At 47.9% G+C, this 19,294-nt stretch overlaps 2 protein-coding genes across 11 annotated transcripts in view; both read left to right on the top strand.

Moving 5' to 3' along the window:
* Window positions 1–6,529, top strand: part of RAPGEF1 (Rap guanine nucleotide exchange factor 1) — a 115,138-nt gene extending 108,609 nt beyond the window's left edge. For 9 of the 10 annotated variants that reach the window (XM_077922554.1, XM_077922553.1, XM_077922551.1 and 6 more), the window contains 3 exons: window positions 495–592; window positions 1,077–1,205; window positions 2,505–6,529. In XM_077922554.1, the coding sequence (XP_077778680.1) occupies window positions 495–592; window positions 1,077–1,205; window positions 2,505–2,655 (378 nt within the window). In that variant the 3' untranslated portion in view covers window positions 2,656–6,529. Of the gene's footprint in view, window positions 1–494; window positions 593–1,076; window positions 1,206–2,504 lie in introns of those variants that run through there. The other variant, XR_013391375.1, reaches the window with a different exon arrangement.
* Window positions 6,530–11,278: 4,749 nt separating this feature from the next.
* UCK1 (uridine-cytidine kinase 1) lies at window positions 11,279–18,916 on the top strand. Its single transcript, XM_028715129.2, has 7 exons — window positions 11,279–11,498; window positions 12,833–12,992; window positions 13,899–13,995; window positions 14,473–14,615; window positions 15,941–16,035; window positions 17,233–17,281; window positions 17,527–18,916. Exons 1-7 carry the CDS (start codon window positions 11,355–11,357, stop codon window positions 17,712–17,714), a joined length of 876 nt encoding a protein of 291 aa, XP_028570962.1. The 5' UTR covers window positions 11,279–11,354; the 3' UTR covers window positions 17,715–18,916.
* The last annotated feature ends 378 nt before the right edge of the window (window positions 18,917–19,294 follow it).

Here is a 19,294-nt window from a genome sequence, read left to right as displayed (position 1 = left end):
CAGTTGTGAAGAGAAAGTTTCACTCGCTGTGTAAGAAATAAAAGAGTCCACACCATTTGAAAAGAGTCTGGTGCTGATAATCCTCCTTGTCAATATTTTGGAATGTGTGTGATTTCTCCTGTATAATCTCAATATTCCATAAAAGGTGGTATCCCTTGTCTAGCGCAAGCTCTTGAGTTTCTTTCCAGTGGATTGCAGTAACAAGACGGGCTGCCACCAATCATCAGCTGTTGACGGGAAACACTGTGTAGTAAAGTGTGTGCCCTTAAGTTTTTCACCACAACCATGAGAGCTGCTAGCCACTTGCTTTTTCGTTTTTGTTGCTGTTTGGCAGGAATGAGGTTCTTGAGGTGCTAGATTCTTCTGTGTCCCATAGCAGAATACAGAGAGGTGCATCTTTTGCCTCCAACCCACCTGGATTTGTGGAGCATCCAAATGTGTTCAGTCTCTCAGACAATTCATGCTATGTCTTCATGTTTTGTGTCTCCTGCCAGGGTCTGGCTGAGTATTGCACTCTGATTGACAGTTCTTCCTCCTTCCGGGCATACCGAGCTGCCCTCTCAGAGGTGGAGCCACCTTGCATACCTTACTTGTGAGTAGCTCACACAGACAAACAGTCTCTGGGGTTTCACTGCTGGCTGCAAGGGGAGTCTTGCAATCCATCTGGTCCACCTCACCTGCTGCTCAGTTTGGGGAAGTCCAGAGGAAGGTCACCACCAACAGATGGCTGGCCGAATCTCTCACAGCGAATGAGAGACCACTATCCCTCCAGGTCAGGAGCAGAGATCCCATCAGACTGCGTAAGCATGGCCAGGGATCATGGGTGTTGTAGTTCAGCAACATCCAGAGGGCCAAAGGCTCCCCACGCCTGCTTTAGGTCAACAGTTCCCTTTTAAAACTGCTCTTCCCATCAAGACATTTCTCCTGGTGTTCACCAGGAATCTACCCTCCTGTAACTGAAGTCCTGCCCTCTGGGTTGGACCCAGAGATATTAATAGACCTATGTGAACACACTGGTCATTTCAAACCATAACAGAAGGCCTTCATCTTCCACTTTCACACCTCTTTCTCTCCAGAGGTCTCATACTGCAAGACTTGACCTTTGTCCACTTGGGGAATCCGGACTACATTGATGGCAAAGTCAACTTCTCCAAGCGCTGGCAGCAGTTCAACATCCTGGACAGCATGAGGTGCTTCCAGCAAGTGTAAGTGGTACCCACTGCTCTCTTCCATTGTGCACACCTATGAACACTTGAGGACTAGGAGCATGCAATGTGTGACTATAGCAAAGAGCAAGAAACTTGCCTAGACTGGCATTTTATGAAAGGGTGGGGGGTGGAGAGTTACACTTCACTTCACTGTCCACTTGATTGAAGCCAGAAACTATTAGCCACAACTTTGCTGCTGGTCACCAACAGCCATTTTCAGGCAAAAGCCATGGACCAAGGAGAGAGGTTGGACAAATCAGGCAGCAGGGGAGTTTTTCTTTTGTCTCTTTGCTGGTTGACTGCAGCCATTTAAGGAAGAGGCCGTGGTGGTGGTGGGAGGGGGGGGGAGAGAGAGATCATGGATTAGAAATGTTCCCATAAGAATCAATGGAAATCATGGACTTGTTATGCAAGCACTTGTCTAACAATTTTCAGGAAATGCATTGTGGCTGGTAAGCAGGACCTGCATGTATATTGGAAGACAGGAAATACCTCTTGATGTGTGAGGGGCGCCTCGTTCCCCATGCACCGGGCTGCTTGTCGTGTTGTGGACATTTACGGGATTACATCTATAGTAGCCTTGTAACGGATATGGCTGGGCAGGCAGAGAACCAACCAGCTTTTTATTTTAGCCTAACCATTTGGAGAGGACCGCAGGTGGCGCTGTGGGTAAAACCTCAGGGCCTAGGACTTGCCGATCGCATGGTCGGTGGTTCAAATCCCCGCGGCAGGGTGCGCTCCCGTCGTTCGGTCCCAGCGCCTGCCAACCTAGCAGTTTGAAAGCACCTCCGGGTGCAAGTAGATAAATAGGGACCGCTTACCAGCGGGAAGGTAAATGGCGTTCCGTGTGCTGCGCTGGCTCGCCAGACGCAGCTTGTCACGCTGGTCACGTGACCCGGAAGTGTCTGCGGACAGCGCTGGCCTATAGAGAGATGAGCGCACAACCCTAGAGTCTGGCAAGACTGGCCCGTATGGGCAGGGGTACCTTTACCTTAACCATTTGGAGACATTTACTGCACCCTCAGAAGCAGCCAAGGAAGATAGTGAAGGAGGGGAATTAGGTGAATCTGTCCAATTTATACAGACCACAGTATCTGACTTCTCTTAGCACAGGATTTTGGATGCTTGGCTTGCAGAATGTTTATGTTCTGGTTATATCAGTGAGCCTTGCCTTTTGGGGTGGGCAGGCAGTGAATTGACGATTGCATTCTTTTGGCTTCCAGCTAGGGGGCAGTCCTGAATAAAGCGGCACTTTCTGTTATAAAACATCTCTCTCTCTCTCTCTCATTGCTGCAGGCATTACGACATCAAACGGAATGATGACATCATCTCATTTTTCAATGACTTCAGCGACCACCTGGCGGAGGAGGCCTTGTGGGAACTTTCGCTCAAAATCAAGCCTCGAAACATCACAAGGCGGAAGACAGACAGGGAGGAGAAAACCTAGAGGGGAAGCTAATGAAGGCCATGGGCAAAAGGATCACTGGGCGCCTGCACAGACGGCAGCTATGAGACTTGGACCTGTGACCGGGCCACATTCCCCCACCTCCTCCCCTCCTGGGCCCAGCCCAGGGGTTGAGTTGTCTCAGCGGCAGCTGTGGGCTCCCTTCCCATCAGGCCGCAGGGGAGAGTCACCAAAGCAGCGTCCTGCTCTCCTTCCTCAGTGCCATAGATGAGCTTTTCTGCCTGAAAAGGGAGCACACAGGAAAAGGGGTCAGGGTTTGTTTTGTTTTAGTGCCAGAGTGTTCCCACTTTTGCCAAATCTGAACATTTTTTTCCTTGCGCTCCTCGCACTGCAACACGACAAGAGGGAAGCGAAGTTGCTGCATCTTGCGTTGAGCCATGTATTGACGTGCCCATGGTCTCGCCCAGTGGGCATTTAGCATGTGTGAGGGATGAAAAATGGGTTGCCGTCAAGGTCATAACCGAGGAGAACCATTTTTCACAATACTTCCCCACCCACAGACACTGGGAGGAAAAGGAAAAAGGAAAAAAGAGTGAAGTAACATTCTACCCTTGCAAAGTCTTACATGTTTACAGGGATATTTAATCAATCAAATGGCCCCCATCACCAATGTGGAAAAGGAACAAGATGGGCAGCTGCCCTCTGGACAGTATGTCCACCACTGTCACCGCTTCCCCAAACTCACCTGGATCTTCTCCAAATTCACCTAGATCTTCTCCAAATTCACCTGGATCTTCCCCAAACTCACCTGGATCTTCCCCAAACTCACCTGGATATTCTCCAAATTCACCTGGATCTTCTCCAAATTCACCTGGATCTTCTCCAAATTCACCTGGATCTTCTCCAAATTCACCTGGATCTTCCCCAAACTCACCTGGATCTTCTCCAAATTCACCTGGATATTCTCCAAATTCACCTAGATCTTCTCCAAATTCACCTGGATCTTCCCCAAACTCACCTGGATCTTCTCCAAATTCACCTAGATCTTCTCCAAATTCACCTGGATCTTCCCCAAACTCACCTGGATCTTCCCCAAATTCACCTGGATCTTCTCCAAATTCACTTGGATCTTCCCCAAACTCAGCTGGATCTTCTCCAAATTCACCTGGATCTTCCCCAAACTCAGCTGGATCTTCTCCAAATTCACCTGGATCTTCTCCAAATTCACCTGGATCTTCCCCAAACTCACCTGGATCTTCCCCAAACTCACCTGGATCTTCTCCAAATTCACCTGGAATCTCTTTACTCTTATTTGACTCAGGAAATCTGGAATTGTTGAGGTTCTGTGACATCCACCCCCTTGTACTCGCTATGGGGGCCCTTATTGTAGCGATGGTACTAGCTGTTAATGCAGTAAACATGTAGAAAATGAGACCGTCTGTAAATACGAACCTCTAGGCAACATCATCAGTTTCCTTTCCTTTTTCTTTGGATGCATGACTGAGTGGCCCATGGGGTTTTTAAAAAGAAACTTCAAAGTGCTAAGCAACGCGTAAAGGAAAACAAAGCAAACAAAATACTTGGCTGTCTGGAAGCATCAGGCTGAGATGGGGGTGGTGTCAAAAACCAAAGTGAGAACTTGGGGTGGGAGGGCACATTTGTGAGGAGCTGTTGCGCCATCCAATTGGGGCAAAACAGTTGAAAAGCTGCCTCAAATTAAGTGGGTTGGAGAGACTTGCATCAGAACACTCTTTCGCATCTTCCATTTATTTCATTGATGCTTCTGTAGAAGAACTTCCCAATGGATTTTTCTTCCCCAAATGAGTCATATCTGTCCATCTCAATCTGCTAACCCACTGTGGCACCTGAAATCAGCCACCTCAGTCCAGCGTCTTCACCTTACATAAAACAGCTTCCAGGTCACACTGGGTCCTTGGTCTGAGCAACAAGCAAGCATCTACTTGGCTACAGGTCACCTTCACAGGAGCTGCAGCTGATATGGGAGCCAGCTCAGAGATAATGATCCTGGTTTAATAAAACTTTACTGGCCCGGCAATGAGAGTTGTGCCCCCTTCTCACTCCTGTGCCTTTGACCCTTCCATCATGGTTATTTTAGACCAGAGTTTCTTGTTGCAGCTGGAATATTACTGTGGCCAGGATTTGATCCTGGTTTATTACATCAAATTTGGAGCCCAAGGATTAAATCACAACATTTTGGAGTCAACAGGAAGCTTTGGGTTTTGAAGCAGGCATGGGGAACTTTGGGGTCTCCTGATGTTGCTGAAGACAATTCTCATCAGCTCCAGCAAGTGTGGCCAGGGATGAGGGGAACTGTAGTTCAGCAACATCTGCAGGGCCAAAAGTTCCCCAAGCCTAGTTTAAAGAAACCACAATGCACTGCTGGTTTAGCAAATTAGGATTGTTAAATCCAAACCAGCTCACATTCTCTCTTTTTTAATATAATATAAGGGGGCCTAAACAGAGCAGTTGTTTTTTTCTTTTTTTTCTTGATGCCAAATAATCTTTAAAGCAATTTGTTGAAAGTTGGGCTCAAGACGTGGACTCCTGACTTGCCTGCCCAGGATTTGGGAATGACTTTTGCTTTTCAGTTTGTTAACTGTAGCCAATGGCTTTGTTATCTATTGAGGCAGAGGCTTCTATCTCTTTCCTTGTCCTGTGAATAAAATTGGGAGGAGGAAATCCACTGGGCAGAAGCAGACTACTCACCTGGCCCCAACCTTCTCTGCAGAATCTTCCAGCGTAATACTGTGCAGCTCATCTTACTTTATTTTGTTTTATTAATTTAAAGGGTGTTTTGCAGCAGGCAATATGTTGCCGTTTATACCCTTGTGTGTGTCTTTCATTTCAACTTGCCACAGATGGGCATGCGTGGGTGAACCTCCTGTGCAAGTTGCCAGTGACATCAGGAGGTCTGGGGTTGGAGTGAGAAGAGTTTGGTGAAGGACTCCCCCCTGAGAAAATATTGGATGTTTTGTATTTGCCCTCAGTCTTGCAGCTAAGGTGGACCTAAAAATGTCCTTACATTTCTACCGCCTTTGGAGGGGTTCTGGCCCTCACCAGAATCTGCAGCTTTCATACCCTGGCAGCTTCAGAATGATACTATTAGTCACCTAATTGCACTTCACATTGGGGAGCGAAGGGTTAGGTGAGCCTTTGCCCCTGTGTCTTGGTTCATGAGTAAGTGGATAGAGCCAGGGACGCCCCACCGGTTGTAGTCTAGCCTGCTAGAGGTTGTCAGTCCACAATTCCCATCCGACCCTGTAGCCAGCTTGGGGTTACATGGTGGTGGTGGGTAATGGGATTTGTAGACCAAAGGCTTCCAGACTTTCCTCTAACCCTTGCTCCGTTCAGAATTGGGTGGGCGGGTAGACAGGTGAGAGTTTAAAATGATTGTTAACCCTAGGCATTGGAGCTTTTTAAAGAAAAATATGTGCTGGAATTTGAACCCATAAAAATTGCATTTACTGCAAAAAAAAATACCCAGCTTCAGATTCCTACTGTTGGTTTGTGTTAATTTCAGCACATTTACTGTGGTGCTCTCACAGTCATTCCCTTGGCAGGGATGGGGTTTTAGTTAAATTGGGGTGGGGGTGAAGGCATTGGGGGCAAAGGGAGGAAGAGGTGGTGGGGTTTTTCCCCCAGTTCAAGTTGTGACTCTGTGCTTCAAAAAAGATGAGGCATTCCTTGCATTTTCAAGCTTGCTGAAAAATTTCCTTGACTTTGCTGTTCTGCCAACCAGCCTCCCTCGGTCTGATGGTGTATATTTATGGTTTACCCCACCCACCCTGAATCCTGATTGTAAAAATGTCCAAACCTGTTACTTTTTTATATATTAAAGAGAAAGGGGCGAGGGAGACACTCAAACAAGTGACAATAAATGTGGTTAAAGAACCCAGCCTTGAATATCATCCTATTTTACAGTGCATGCCTTGGTCAGCCAAGATTAAAGTGACAATCAAATCCAGTTTCTCCCATTGGTCTGGTTTCCTGCTTGTCTACCATGTCTCTCTTCCTGGTTCCTTTTGGTTGGCCTGTTTGGGCCATTAGCCTGGTGGGAGATGGGGGGAAGGTGGGGCGATCCACAGTGGGAAATCCCACGCCAGAGAACCAGGTGGTAGGCGAATTGCCATGGCCAGATTCAGAATCAGTATGTTCCTGAGTAAAGTTTGAGGGCTGTAGCTCACTGGTGTAAGCATCTGCTTTGCAAGCAGAAGGTCCTAAGTTCAATCCCCAACAGCTTCAAACAGGACTGGGATAAGTCCCCCTGCCTAAAACCCTGGAGAGCCACTGCCAGTCAGTGTAGGCTATATTGCACTGGATGGACCAATAGTCTGGTTCAGAATAAGGCCAGCTTTCCAGGTCCCTACTTAAAACCAGCTCTTCAGGACCACAGAGACTAGAATATTACTTCATCTTTGGAAGTAGACCACAACTAAGTGGCATTGTGCATGTTTTTCATGCAGAAAGTCCCAGGTCCAACCTCTGGCATCTCCAAGAAGGAATGGAAGAGACCCCCTGCCTGAAAGCCTCTCCCAGATATTGTAGACAGTACTGAGCTGGATGGTCCAATAGTCTGATTTGGGTTCCTAAAGTTCCTTCCGGTCTGAGCCATCGTTAGGCATCTGCATGGTGGTGACAGCAACACTGCCCCCCAGTGATGTCCAGGAGCTGATTTTTTTATTTCCCACAGTGCCCAAGGGCACCCAGTATAGTGCTACTCTGTGGCATTCTGCAGTATTTAAATGGTGACTCACAGAACAGATGGGCCAGAGGCTGGTGGGCCCTCTTGAGGTCTTGCAGCCCTACCTGGAGATGCTGGGGGTAGATGCTGGGACTTTCTGCTTGCAAGGCAGGTGCTCTACCAGGGAGCTACGGTTCTTCAAAGAAGGTCATCCCATGTTGGGACCACACACGCTTCATGTGGAAGCCATTCCCTTTGTGGAGGCAAAAATGTGCCCAGACATTTGTATCAAAAACAGAGCTACCTTTCTGTTTTGCCAAAGGCCAAAGGATCTTGACACAAGAATACCAGACCCTGCTTTACACAAGGATACAAATGGCAGAAGCCCTCCTTTCAGCTTCAGAAAGCCCCAGGGATGTAGCAGAAAAGTACTGTACTTTTCTGTGTATAAGACTAGTTTATTTCTTATACATGGATAGTGCATAGGTTAGACGTTTGATTGGTTGCTGCCATGGCTTTCAACAGCTATTGGGTGTGTTATTGGTTGCTGCATCAATGGCTGGTGTTGATTGGCTGTCGCTGCGGCAATTGGGCGGGCAATAGGCCGCTTCTGACAAGAGGCGGAGTTTTGGACACATGCGGGTGAGCGATTTTCAGCAATCCCCCCTTTAGAAAGCTCAACAACCCTGGGTAACCCCCCCCCCCCAAAAAAGCTCAAAGACTCTGTGCCATCTCCCCCCATTTTCTTAAATTTGAACCCGCAAAAATAGTCTTATACATGGGGGCGTCTTATGGGCAGAAAATTATGGTACAGTGGTACCTCAGGTTAAGTACTTAATTTGTTCTGGAGGTCCGTACTTGACCTGAAACTGTTCTTAACCTGAAGCACCACTTTAGCTAATGGGGCCTCCTGCTGCCGCCGCGCCGCCGGAGCACAATTTCTCTTCTCATCCTGAAGCAAAGTTCTTAACCTGAGGTAATATTTCTGGGTTAGCGGAGTCTGTAACCTGAAGCGTATGTAACCTGAGGTACCACTGTATATCTCTGTCTGGCCAGGCTATGCAGCACATATCAGCAGTTTAGAACTGCAGCAAAGCTCCCCTTTCTCTAGGTTACCTTCATCTGACATGGGGTGTCCCATGATCTAGGCCAGGGGTCAGCAAACTTTTTCAGCAGGTCCACTGTCCCTCAGACCTTGTTGGGGGCTGGACTATATTTTGAAAATAAAAATAAAAATGAATTCCTATGCTCCACAAATTACCCAGAGATGCATTTTGAATAAAAGGACACATTCTACTCATATAAAAACACGGTGATTCCCGGGCCGTCCACTGGCCGGATTCAGAAGGCGATTGGGCTGGATCCAGCCCCTGGGCCTTAAGTTTGCCTACCCATGGTCTAGGCCAGCAAGGCAATCAACACACAGCTGGGCCATCTCCGAGAACAGAAGCGCTCGTGCAAGCAATGAAGTCAGCAGGAGTCGGCATTAGACAAAGGGTGAATTGCGCAAGGCCACCTACACCACCTCAATTGCAATTCTTCTGCATTTCCACCACATTCCACCCCTTGGCTTTACGCTATCTTCCCTTCATATCTTGCTAATTGCTCTGCTCTCTCAGCCCCCCAATAACAGCTTGCACTTTGGAATAGGACTGTTTCCAGTTCTCTGTCACATCAGTCTTCGGTTCTAGAAAGGAACTTGCTGCTCATGCACAGAAGAGTTTATCAGGTTGCTTCCATCAATTGCTTGTTTCCCTTTTCCATGACCTGCTTGCATTTAAAAAAACCAAAATTGGTTATATACAATATGGGGAACATAATACACACAAGATAAAGGACTGTATGACACAGGTAGTGTGCTATGCTTCCTCTAAGCAGGCCGAGAATCCTGTTATTCCTGCACCTTACTTAAGCTGTACGCAGATGAATTGGGCAAATGGTGTTAGTTATTACCACCCAGTAAGTACCTCCGGCTGATCATCAGGTTGGTTGAGTTGATTGGGATAAACAACCCATACCTTCTGTCCTGGTGTTAACTCACAGTTTGTGGATCCAAAAACTTTACCCCTTCTGTTGGTAGCAGGTGCACTGACTTCGGCCCCACACTGTGGGTACTCTGCACGCACCACACCGTCATGTCAGTGTGACGTCACATTGCCACATCATGATGCGCAGTGCACAAGCGTGCTCCAGCACTGCAATAGCAACTGGGCCAGGGCCTTTGCTGTGGAGCCTCTATTGAGGCCCACTGTGGAACCATCCATGGCTGCAGCAGGCCTCAACAGAGGCCCCACAATGGAGGCACAGGCTTCAGCCCAGTCACCACCACAGCGCCAGAGGTAAGGCGGCAGGTGGCAGCAGAGGCTGGGCACTCACAGCAACATTTTTGTGGGTACACAAGCCCACGGGGCCCCTAGAGTTGGCACCAGGGGTTGGTGGGCAGCCCTGGCTCTGCTACCTGTTGGGATGGCTGATGTGCCCAGTTTTTCACAAATCAGCTGGGCTATGCACTGGCCACCCAGAAGCACCACATCCTCTGCACTGATATTATGTAGCAGCACCTTTCCTTCCCCTTGCAATCTGCCCATAGGTGCCACGCGGAACTATATTCCCTTCACCTAAGCTCTAGGGCACTGTTATGCGCCCTCTGGCCAGCACCACTTCCTCCTCTGATGCTCTAAGATCCTGCACTACTGGGCTAAGCCTTCCACATCTTAAGTTGTTTCACAGGTGCAGGCGCTTCCAGTCCTATCATAATGGTGCAAGGGCGTTTGTCCAGCGCTCAGTGGACGGATAAAGGTAAAGGGTAAAGGTACCCCTGCCCGTACGGGCCAGTTGTGTCCGACTCTAGGGTTGTGCGCTCATCTCACTCAAGAGGCCGGGGGCCAGCGCTGTCCGGAGACACTTCCGGGTCACGTGGCCAGCGTGACGAAGCTGCAGCTGGTGAGCCAGCACCAGCGCAGCACATGGAAGCGCCGTTTACCTTCCCGTTAGAAAGCGGTACCTGTTTATCTACTTGCACTTAGGGGTGCTTTCAAACTGCTAGGTGGGCAGGAGCTGGGACCTAGCGACAGGAGCTCACCCCGCCGCGGGGATTCGAACCGCCAACCATGCAATTGGCAAGCCCTAGGCGCTGAGGTTTTACCCACAGCGCCACCCGCGTCCCAGTGGACGGTTACGGTACTCCATTCCAATTCTGCTTGCTCTGCCACTGCTGCCCCAGCTTCAGAATGTGATTCGGGTTTAGCTGTTTTACTTTCTGCTGCCAAGTCCTATTCAGATATTCAGTTAACCCTGAAGCTGCTGGAGGATGAGGGATGATTTTAGATGTTACGAATGGTTTTAAATATATTTTATTTTATTTTTAATAGTATTTCTGCCACTCCTGGGCTCCTTTTGAAAGGAACTGTGGGATAGAAATTTAATAAAAAATTTGCATAAGTTAAAATGAATTGTTAGTCATTTTAGATCTCACAAGTCTACATGGCATACATTTAAAGTACATAATTTCCCCCAAATAATCCTGGAAATTGCAGATAATCCCTTGACAGTACTACTATTCCCAAAACCCATAACAAACTGCAGTACCCAGGATTCTTGGTTGTGGTAGTGAATAATGCACTTTAAATCTATGCTGTGTACTCAGCCTTAAGTGTGGTGCAGCGCAATGATCAAAATTTGGTTGATTATAGTTGCTCGGATTTCCAAGTATTTAACTTTTTTTTTTTTATCCTATGCTGCAGCACTTTATTGCGCTTCCTTCCCAGCTTCAGCCCCGCCTCCTAACCCCGAAAGTCCCGCCCCCGGCGCCCCCGCCCCGCCCCTTGTCACTGCCGCCTTCGTGCGCAACCGACTTTGCGCAAGCTTTCCGGAGGAGGCTAAAGAACTTCGTTTCCCAGCGTGCCCCGCGGCCCGCCCGTGAGCCGACGGAGCGCTCCCCGCCGCGCTGTGGTTGCTGGGAGATGGAGTCTGTGCGTCCTGGGGCAGTGGCAGCTGCGGCATCTGAGACGGGGCCGGCCCTTTCTGCAATGCCCAAGCCATGGCCACTACGGGCAGCAATGGCATCGGGTGCAGCGGTAGTAGTAACAGTAGCAGCAGCAGCCTGCCGGGCGCCGGGGAGGCGGAGCGGCCGCATCCGCGTCCTTTCCTGATCGGGGTGAGCGGAGGCACCGCCAGCGGCAAGGTAGGTAAGCGGGGGCTCCCTGGCTACGTGGGCCGCCGCGCCCCTGCCAGAGTGCAAAATAAAAATGCAACAACAAAATAACGATATTGCAAGCAAAGCAACAGAATGTGAGTTAATTCTCCTGATTGCATTGCACTGCACTGCGGACCAGTTAAAACCTGTGAGCGATTCTTGCAAAAGCTTCAAATCCCTGAGAATTTTCCCTGTATCTCTCCTGACACCTTTAAACGTCCCGGATCATGATGGTGATGCTTATATTGCATTTATTCTTACATTTGTATCTCATCTTTCCTCCAAGGGGGTCACTTGTATTCTTCTCCCCCCCGCCGCCCCATTTTCTCCTCACAACAACCCCGTGAGGTGGGTTAGGCTGAGACACTTATGGAACTGGCTCAAGGTCACTCGGTGGGCTTCATGGCTGGGAAGTTTTGAGCCTTGATCTCTCCCAGGGCCTAGTCTGACACTTTTTAGCCCCTACTCCACAGTGTATTTTTGCCTGTGATTCCCTCTCCACCATCCAGGGGCAGATGTTGATCTGTTATCATCATCATCAAACCTTTTATTGGCATCACATACAAACATCCAAAACAAATCAATACAGAATTACCACTTCCCCAGTGGCACAAAACATTTGCTAAAAGAAAGGAGGCAGAGCAGTGTATCCTCACATCTCTGGGTCTCCAGGGAGAGATGATCTATAATGAAACTATTGAAACTTAATCTTCAGAGCTCCTAATGCCAGAGTGAGTTTAGTCCACATAGCTTACATTTTTTTCTTTAAAAAGGACACCCCAAATTTCCCCTATTTTTCATTTCCTCCCCCCATAACTAGAAAACAATAAGGCATAGGATTTTTATTATTATTATTATTATTCACACCAGCGACTTTGACATGCAAGATAATCCAGTACAACAATTTTAATCAAAATGTGAGGTGCAGTAGTTAGAATTTCTTTGAAAATTGTTGTGATCTGTTGTGGCACAACCCACTGAAGAAGATAACAATGGTTACCCAGACCTTCTTGCTGGTTGGGAAGGGGCCACCATAACAGTTCAAGCTTCAAGGCCCCAAAAATGTAGATCTACCACTACTCTCCCCCCCCCCCCCCGCAAATCCTCCCAAGTCCCTCATTACTTTGCATGGTAAAGCAGACACTGTAAGGTTTCTGGCTTCTAGGGTCTTCTCCTTCTGTTCAGTTTAAATTTATCTGGCTCTTCCTTCGTGGACTTCAGTGCTATGTTAATTGTTTTAGGTATGTTAGGCTGAGAAATTTCGACCACGTGCGAAGGTTGGTTTGTTTTTCTGATGTGTTCCAAATTCTCCTCCCGGGCAGTCGACAGTGTGTGAGAAAATCATGGAGTTGGTGGGGCAAAATGAAGTGGATCACCGTCAGCGGAAAGTCGTTATCCTCAGCCAGGATCGGTTCTATAAAGTGCTTACGACGGAGCAGAAGGCAAAAGCCCTGAAGGGACAGTACAACTTTGATCACCCAGGTATACCCAGTGGGGCAGCCGGGTAATTGTTAGACAGTAGACTTAGCAGTCCTATGGATGGGAAAGAGGGTCTCCCTCAGAGTGGACGTCTGCCCCCCAAATTTTATGCTCATGGCATCCAGCAGCAGTCTCACTTTGTGTTTTCCAGCCTGTGATCTGGAGAATCTTGGGAACAAATATTGTCTATATTTTTAAAAATTAAACCCGGCATTCATTTACAGTGGTACCTCGGGTTACATACGCTTCAGGTTACATACGCTTCAGGTTACAGACTCCGCTAACCCAGAAATATTACCTCGGGTTAAGAACTTTGCTTCAGGATGAGAAGAGAAATCGTGTTCCAGCGGCACAGCAGCAGCAGGAGGAGGAGGCCCCATTAGCTAAAGTGGTGCTTCAGGTTAAGAACAGTTTCAGGTTAAGAACGGACCTCCGGAACGAATTAAGTACTTAACCCGAGGTACCACTGTATTTATTTTTTTTAAAAAAACCCTTGCCTTTGAAGATGCTGTCTATAGATAGCTTTATGTTGCGGCCAGCTAAGCCCTGTTCAGATTAGACCCACTGAAATTTAAGCACCTAAGTCAAGGTCATCCATGCCAGTGGTTCTTCTCTGAGCAGGGCTAGCACTGCACAGAACCATCTGCTTTTGTCCCCTTTAGTATGAAATTGCCTCCACATCCCACCTGTCAAACAGGTAATAAAGCCCTATTTGTTAGTTGCTGCTGTGATACGGGACCAGTAAGTCACATCGCCTGCATGGGTCCTCAGTACATGAGATCAGACTGCGTGGAAGCAGCTTTTGTGCCACCATCATAGTGCCTGACTTCAGTGCATCTTAAATCTGAAACTGCCTCTGCTGCTGATCCAGTTTCGTTTGGCCACCCTTTATTTTTTTGCATTGCACAGATGCTTTTGACAATGAATTAATGCAAATGACGTTGAAGAATATTGTGGATGGCCAAACGGTTGAGGTTCCAACGTACGATTTTGTGACCCATTCCAGGTCAGTATGCATTTCCTGGTTGTTTTGGGCAAAATGTGGTCTTAGAATTGTAGAGTTGGAAAGGACCCCAAGGGTCATCTTGTCCAACCCTCTACAATTGCAGGGATCGCAGCTAAAGGATCCCTGAAAGATGACCACGTCCTGATGTAGCTCGTTCCCCTGGCAAACAGCTCTTACCATCAGAAAGATCTTCCTAAGGTCATTTGAATTCATTGGTTTGGGTCCTACCCTCTGGAGCGGCAGAAAACAAGCTTGCTCCCTTTTCCATGTGACAGCCCTTCAGTTCTTTGAAGATGGCTATCCTATCACCTCTCGGTCTCCTGTTCTCCAGGCTAAACATCCCCAGCCCACTTCAAGCATTCTAAGGTGCTGAAACGGGAAGCGTGACATTCCAGATGTTCTCCCTGGGCATTTGGAACAGTCACACTGGGACCTTTCTTAACCACATCTTGCCATTCCGTGTCATGTCCACTGCAGGCTGCCTGAGACGACTATGGTCTACCCTGCAGATGTGGTGCTTTTTGAGGGGATTCTGGTATTCTATACTCAAGACATCCGGGACATGTTTCATCTCCGTCTTTTCGTTGATACGGACTCAGATGTCAGGCTCTCCCGAAGAGGTAACCCCTGGTTTCTTGGAATTTATTTAAACACTTTTACCACAGGGGTCAGAAACTTCTTTAGATGTTGCCTCCACTATCCCATAAACCATTGGCCATGCTGTCTGGGGCTGATGGGAGCTGGAGTCCAGCAACATCTGGAGGGTCACAGATTCCCCAGCCCTGATCAAAAAAAGATATCTTTTCTCATTAGGAAATGCTTCTTCAGAGGTAAAGGTAAATGGTAAAGGACCCCTGGATGGTTAAGTCCAGTCAAAGGCGACTATGGGGTTGCGGTGCTCATCTCACTTTCAGGCATTTTCCCACAGACAGCTTTCTGGGTCATGTGGCCAGCAGGACTAAACCGCTTCTGCCACCACGGAACACCGTGACGGAAACCAGAGCGCACGAAAACACTGTTTACCTTCCTGCCACAGTGGTACCTATTTATCTACTTGCACTGGTGTGCTTTCAAACTGCTAGGTGGACAGGAGCTGGGACAGAGCAACGGGAGCTCACCCCATTGTGTGGATTTGAACTGCCACCCTTCTGATTGGCAAGCCCAAGAAACTCAGTGATTTAGACCACAGCACCACCCGCATCCTTATGCTTCTAAACAGAGGCATTGAAGAGGAATGCTGCTACCTCAGTCAGGGATGGGGAAACCTAAGGCCTTTTGGATGTTGCTGGACTTCCAACTCCCGGCATCCCTGATCCTTGGCCATGCTGGCTGAGACTGATGGGAGTTGGAGTCCCACAACATCCAGGGGGCTGCAGGTTCCTCATCCCTTGAGTATACAGGAAGCAATTTTCTAAATATGTTAGGGAGAAGTAGAATGGAGACCATGGAAGTAGAACCTAGACATTGTGACTCGTAACCATTGATAGCCTCTCCTCCACAAATTTGAAGCCATCTAAGGGGGAGGACATCACTACATCTTCCCCAACCTCCAGATGTTCTGGACTAAGAACATAAGGAGAACCCTTCTGGGTCAGGTATTTCGTTCATCTAGTCCAGCATCCTGTACTCAGAATGGTTAACCAGAAGCCATAATGGGAAGCCCACAAGAAGGACCTGAGACCAACAGCACTTGTGATTCCCAGCAACTGATATGCCAAGGCATATTGTCACCAACATTGGAACACAGAACATAGACATTGTAGCTTGTAGCCATCAATAGCCTTATTATTCCCCTTGAATTGGTCCAGTCCTCTTTTGAAGCATTCTACGTTGCTGGCCATCACTACATCTTGTGGACTTGAACTGTGGTTGTAATTCTGTGCTGCTTGAAGAAAGACTTTCTTTTGTCTCTTTAAACTGCCCTGTTTGGTTCCTCCGGCTGTAGTTCTCCGGGATATGAAGCGGGGAAGGGACCTGGAGCAGATCCTGACCCAGTACACAACGTTTGTCAAGCCTGCCTTCGAAGAGTTCTGTTTGCCGGTACCAGAATCTTTTATCCCCCCCCCCTCCCTCTCAAGCCCATTTCGGAAGCATGGAAGGCTGGTGGAGGAGCATTTCCTCCTCGCAGCATCTCTCTGGCTGTCTCAAGAGAGGCTTCATAGACATTGGCTTGGAATCAAACCTATGGTTTCTTCCCCCTCCCCTTCATGTTAGGAATATAGGAAGTGGCCTTAAACCAGGTCAGACTGTTAGGTCATCTAGCTCAGTAGTGTCTATTCTGACAGCAGCTTTCCTGAGTCTCAAGCAGAGAGGAGGTATTTTCCCCATCAGCTGCTCCCTGGTTATTTATTTTAGCTGGAGATGCTGATCTGGGGCTTTCTGTGTCCTAAATTGTGTTATTCCACTGAGCTTAATTGTGTGGTTCCCTGCTTTCTTCTGGGACAAAGCCTCACCTGGGAATGGAACCCAGAGGGACTTCTTGCATCCCAGAAAGAATTGTGCCTCTTTGACAGCCTTCCCAAACCCCTGGTGCTATCCAGATGTTCTGAACTACAGCTCCCATCCCTCCCTGGTTGTTGGCTGTGGTGGCTGGGGCTGGTGGGGTGTGTTCTCCAAAGTAGCTTGTGAAAAGCCAGCCCTGGGAAACTGTAAGCCTTGCAGACGTATCAGGCCTTCAGAACACTCCCCCAGGCTACATCTCTCAAAGCCCTTGCTGCAAAGCATGTATTTCCCTGGCTGGAATGCTTCCCTGAACTCCACTGATGCCTCTCACTTGTCTGGGTGCTGGAGTTGAGTGCATCAGTGTTTGTATAGTAGGCTAGTTTCTACAACGGTAAAATTTATAAGTTGCCCCATCTGCTTTTGCCTCCGGTCCCACCCATCACTGCATGTGGTTCTTGGAGGGTTGCCCGAAAGGGAACGGTAATCTGATCTGAGGAAGATTCCTCTGTCAGAAATGACACCAGTAACAAGAGGAAGCGTCTTCACAAAGTCCACATGGACTTAGCCTCCTTGCTCCCTTTCTGCCCTAAAGGCAGAGGTCAGGTGTCTCCAGAGCAGCCTTCCCTCACCTGGAACTCTCTAGATGTGGTTGGGACTCTAGCTCTCATCAGACTGAGCCAGAATGGGCACGTCCAGGGATGCTGGGAGTTAAAGTCCACCAATGCCTAGAGGGCACTAGAGGCAGCTCTGGTGGTTTGTTCATAGACTCACAGTTGTTGTATTTCTTATCTCCAGACCAAGAAATACGCTGATGTGATTATCCCTCGAGGAGTGGACAACATGGGTAAGAGGCATTTTTGCCGTTCTAGGCTCCTGAAGGCTCATTTTGTATATTCATTTCAGGCAAAGAAGATGCACAGACTTCTGAAAGGATGGTTATTAGCTGGAATTTTCCACCACCTGCCCCTCGATTCCTTTGTAATAATTAGCAATAATGTAGATGCCAGACCCTGTGCTTAGTTTGCCACTGACCTCTGTCCCCTTCCCGTAATTAATTCCTCTACTCACCTCTTGCCTTTCTTCCGGCAGTTGCTATAAACCTCATTGTGCAGCATATCCAGGACATTCTTAATGGTGACCTCTGCAAGTGGCAGCGTGGGACGATGAACGGGCATGGACGCTCCTCCAAGAGGCCCTTCCCTGAGCAAGTAGACAGCAGCCCCCTGCTAGCTCCCGGCAAACGGTCCCACTTGGAGTCCAGCAGCCGCCCCCACTAAGGTGGCCGGAAGCCCCTCCCACACCAGCTGGACTTTTGACCGGTTCCAAGGTTCCCTTTGGATGCCCTTCAGTGCTCTATATTCTCTTCCAAGAGGTGACGAATCTGTGGTTTTAAACTGCCTTCTGTTTTTAGTTTCTCTCCTTTCAGTTAGTACCTAAATCTGCCCCAGAAGTTAAAAGGAAAAGTGCTCCTTTTTTGGGGTGTTCTCTCTAGTCTTTGCCTGCCATGGTTTTTAATTTTCTAGGAAAGAAAATGGGTCTGCCACAGGCAAGCAAATTGTCTTTGTGCTTAAATTGTTCCCTATTTCTCTCTCTCCCGCCCCCACCCCAATATAATTTGACACAGGAGTGATGGCCAGAAGGCTGCTTTTCAAAGTCAAATTTATCTCCCTGCAAATTCATTTCATTACAGCAAGACTTTTGCATAATATTTTGAGATAGTAAAGGGCCATGTGGAATGGTGTGCAATTTCTCTTCTGCCGCGTATTGTCTCTCTGCTAAGGGAAAGAAGTAAAGGGTGCCCATTAGCTTTAAAAGCCAGAATCATTTTAGTACAAAAAAAAATCCAGCATCACCATTATCTTCTGGCAACCAGGGGGGTAGCCTGCCCCCTTCTATCTCTCAGTTAGATGGTGCTTTCTCAAAGACCCGGAGGGGGGTAACTTTGGTGTTTTTATGCACTCCACTAGGTAACGGGATAGACTTAGGAGGATGTGTGTTTTTAAATATAAAGCAGCTGTCTTTTCACAGACTGCATCTAGCTAACATAGAGAGAACTGACTGAGCAGTTCTGCGCTCTCTATATAGCAAGACAAGGGGCAACCGCTGAGATCAGCTGTGGGCAATGGCAGAATCCATCTCTTTATGGCTTCCAGTTGACTTGTAGTTTTAACGAGTGGTAGATTCTTCTTTGATCAGTAATCACCACTAAGTAAACAGTGTTTGCCTCATCTAAAATGTTTTTCTATTAAAATGCATTTGTGCTGCTATCGCTGCCACTACCAGGTGACATTTTTCAAAGTTCGGAGATCTTGTTTTGACGTTGGAAAATACCTGGTCAGTGGTTTTTATAGAGTCATTTTAACCCCCAGGCAAGTGGTAAAAGTGAGGCCTTGCCAGCTCTACATTTTCTAAAAGCAAGGCTTCTAAGTTAGTTGGTTTGTTTTGGCTTTGTTAATAAATAAAAAAACATGGGAAAATGGCACATGACTGAGTTGTTTTTCCTTTCCTCCATTGTGTGTGTGTGTGTGTGTGTGTGTGTGTGTGTGTGTGTGTGTGTACCTCCATAATATGATCAAAAGGAATATGGTCAGTGCAAATCCTACCTTGGCTTCAAGTACACTAATCATACAGTAGTTGCCAAAAATTGTTCAACAGGAATCATCCAGGTTTATGGAGCCTCTGTTCAGCTGAGAGAGGAGACAGTGAACTGTCCATCATGGTGTGGTGGTTAAAGATCTAGGAGACCAGGGTTTTAATTCCTGCTTGGCCATGAAGCTCACTGGGTGACCTTGGGCCAGTCACTGCAAGGAGGGAAGAACCACGTTCACCACCTTGAGCTCCTTGGAGGAAAAGGTGG

Source organism: Podarcis muralis, chromosome Z, assembly GCF_964188315.1.
Source record: "Podarcis muralis chromosome Z, rPodMur119.hap1.1, whole genome shotgun sequence".
NCBI lineage: Eukaryota > Metazoa > Chordata > Lepidosauria > Squamata > Lacertidae > Podarcis > Podarcis muralis.
The sequence above is the reverse complement of the archived record's forward strand: the minus strand, read 5'-3'. Positions and strand labels throughout refer to the sequence as shown.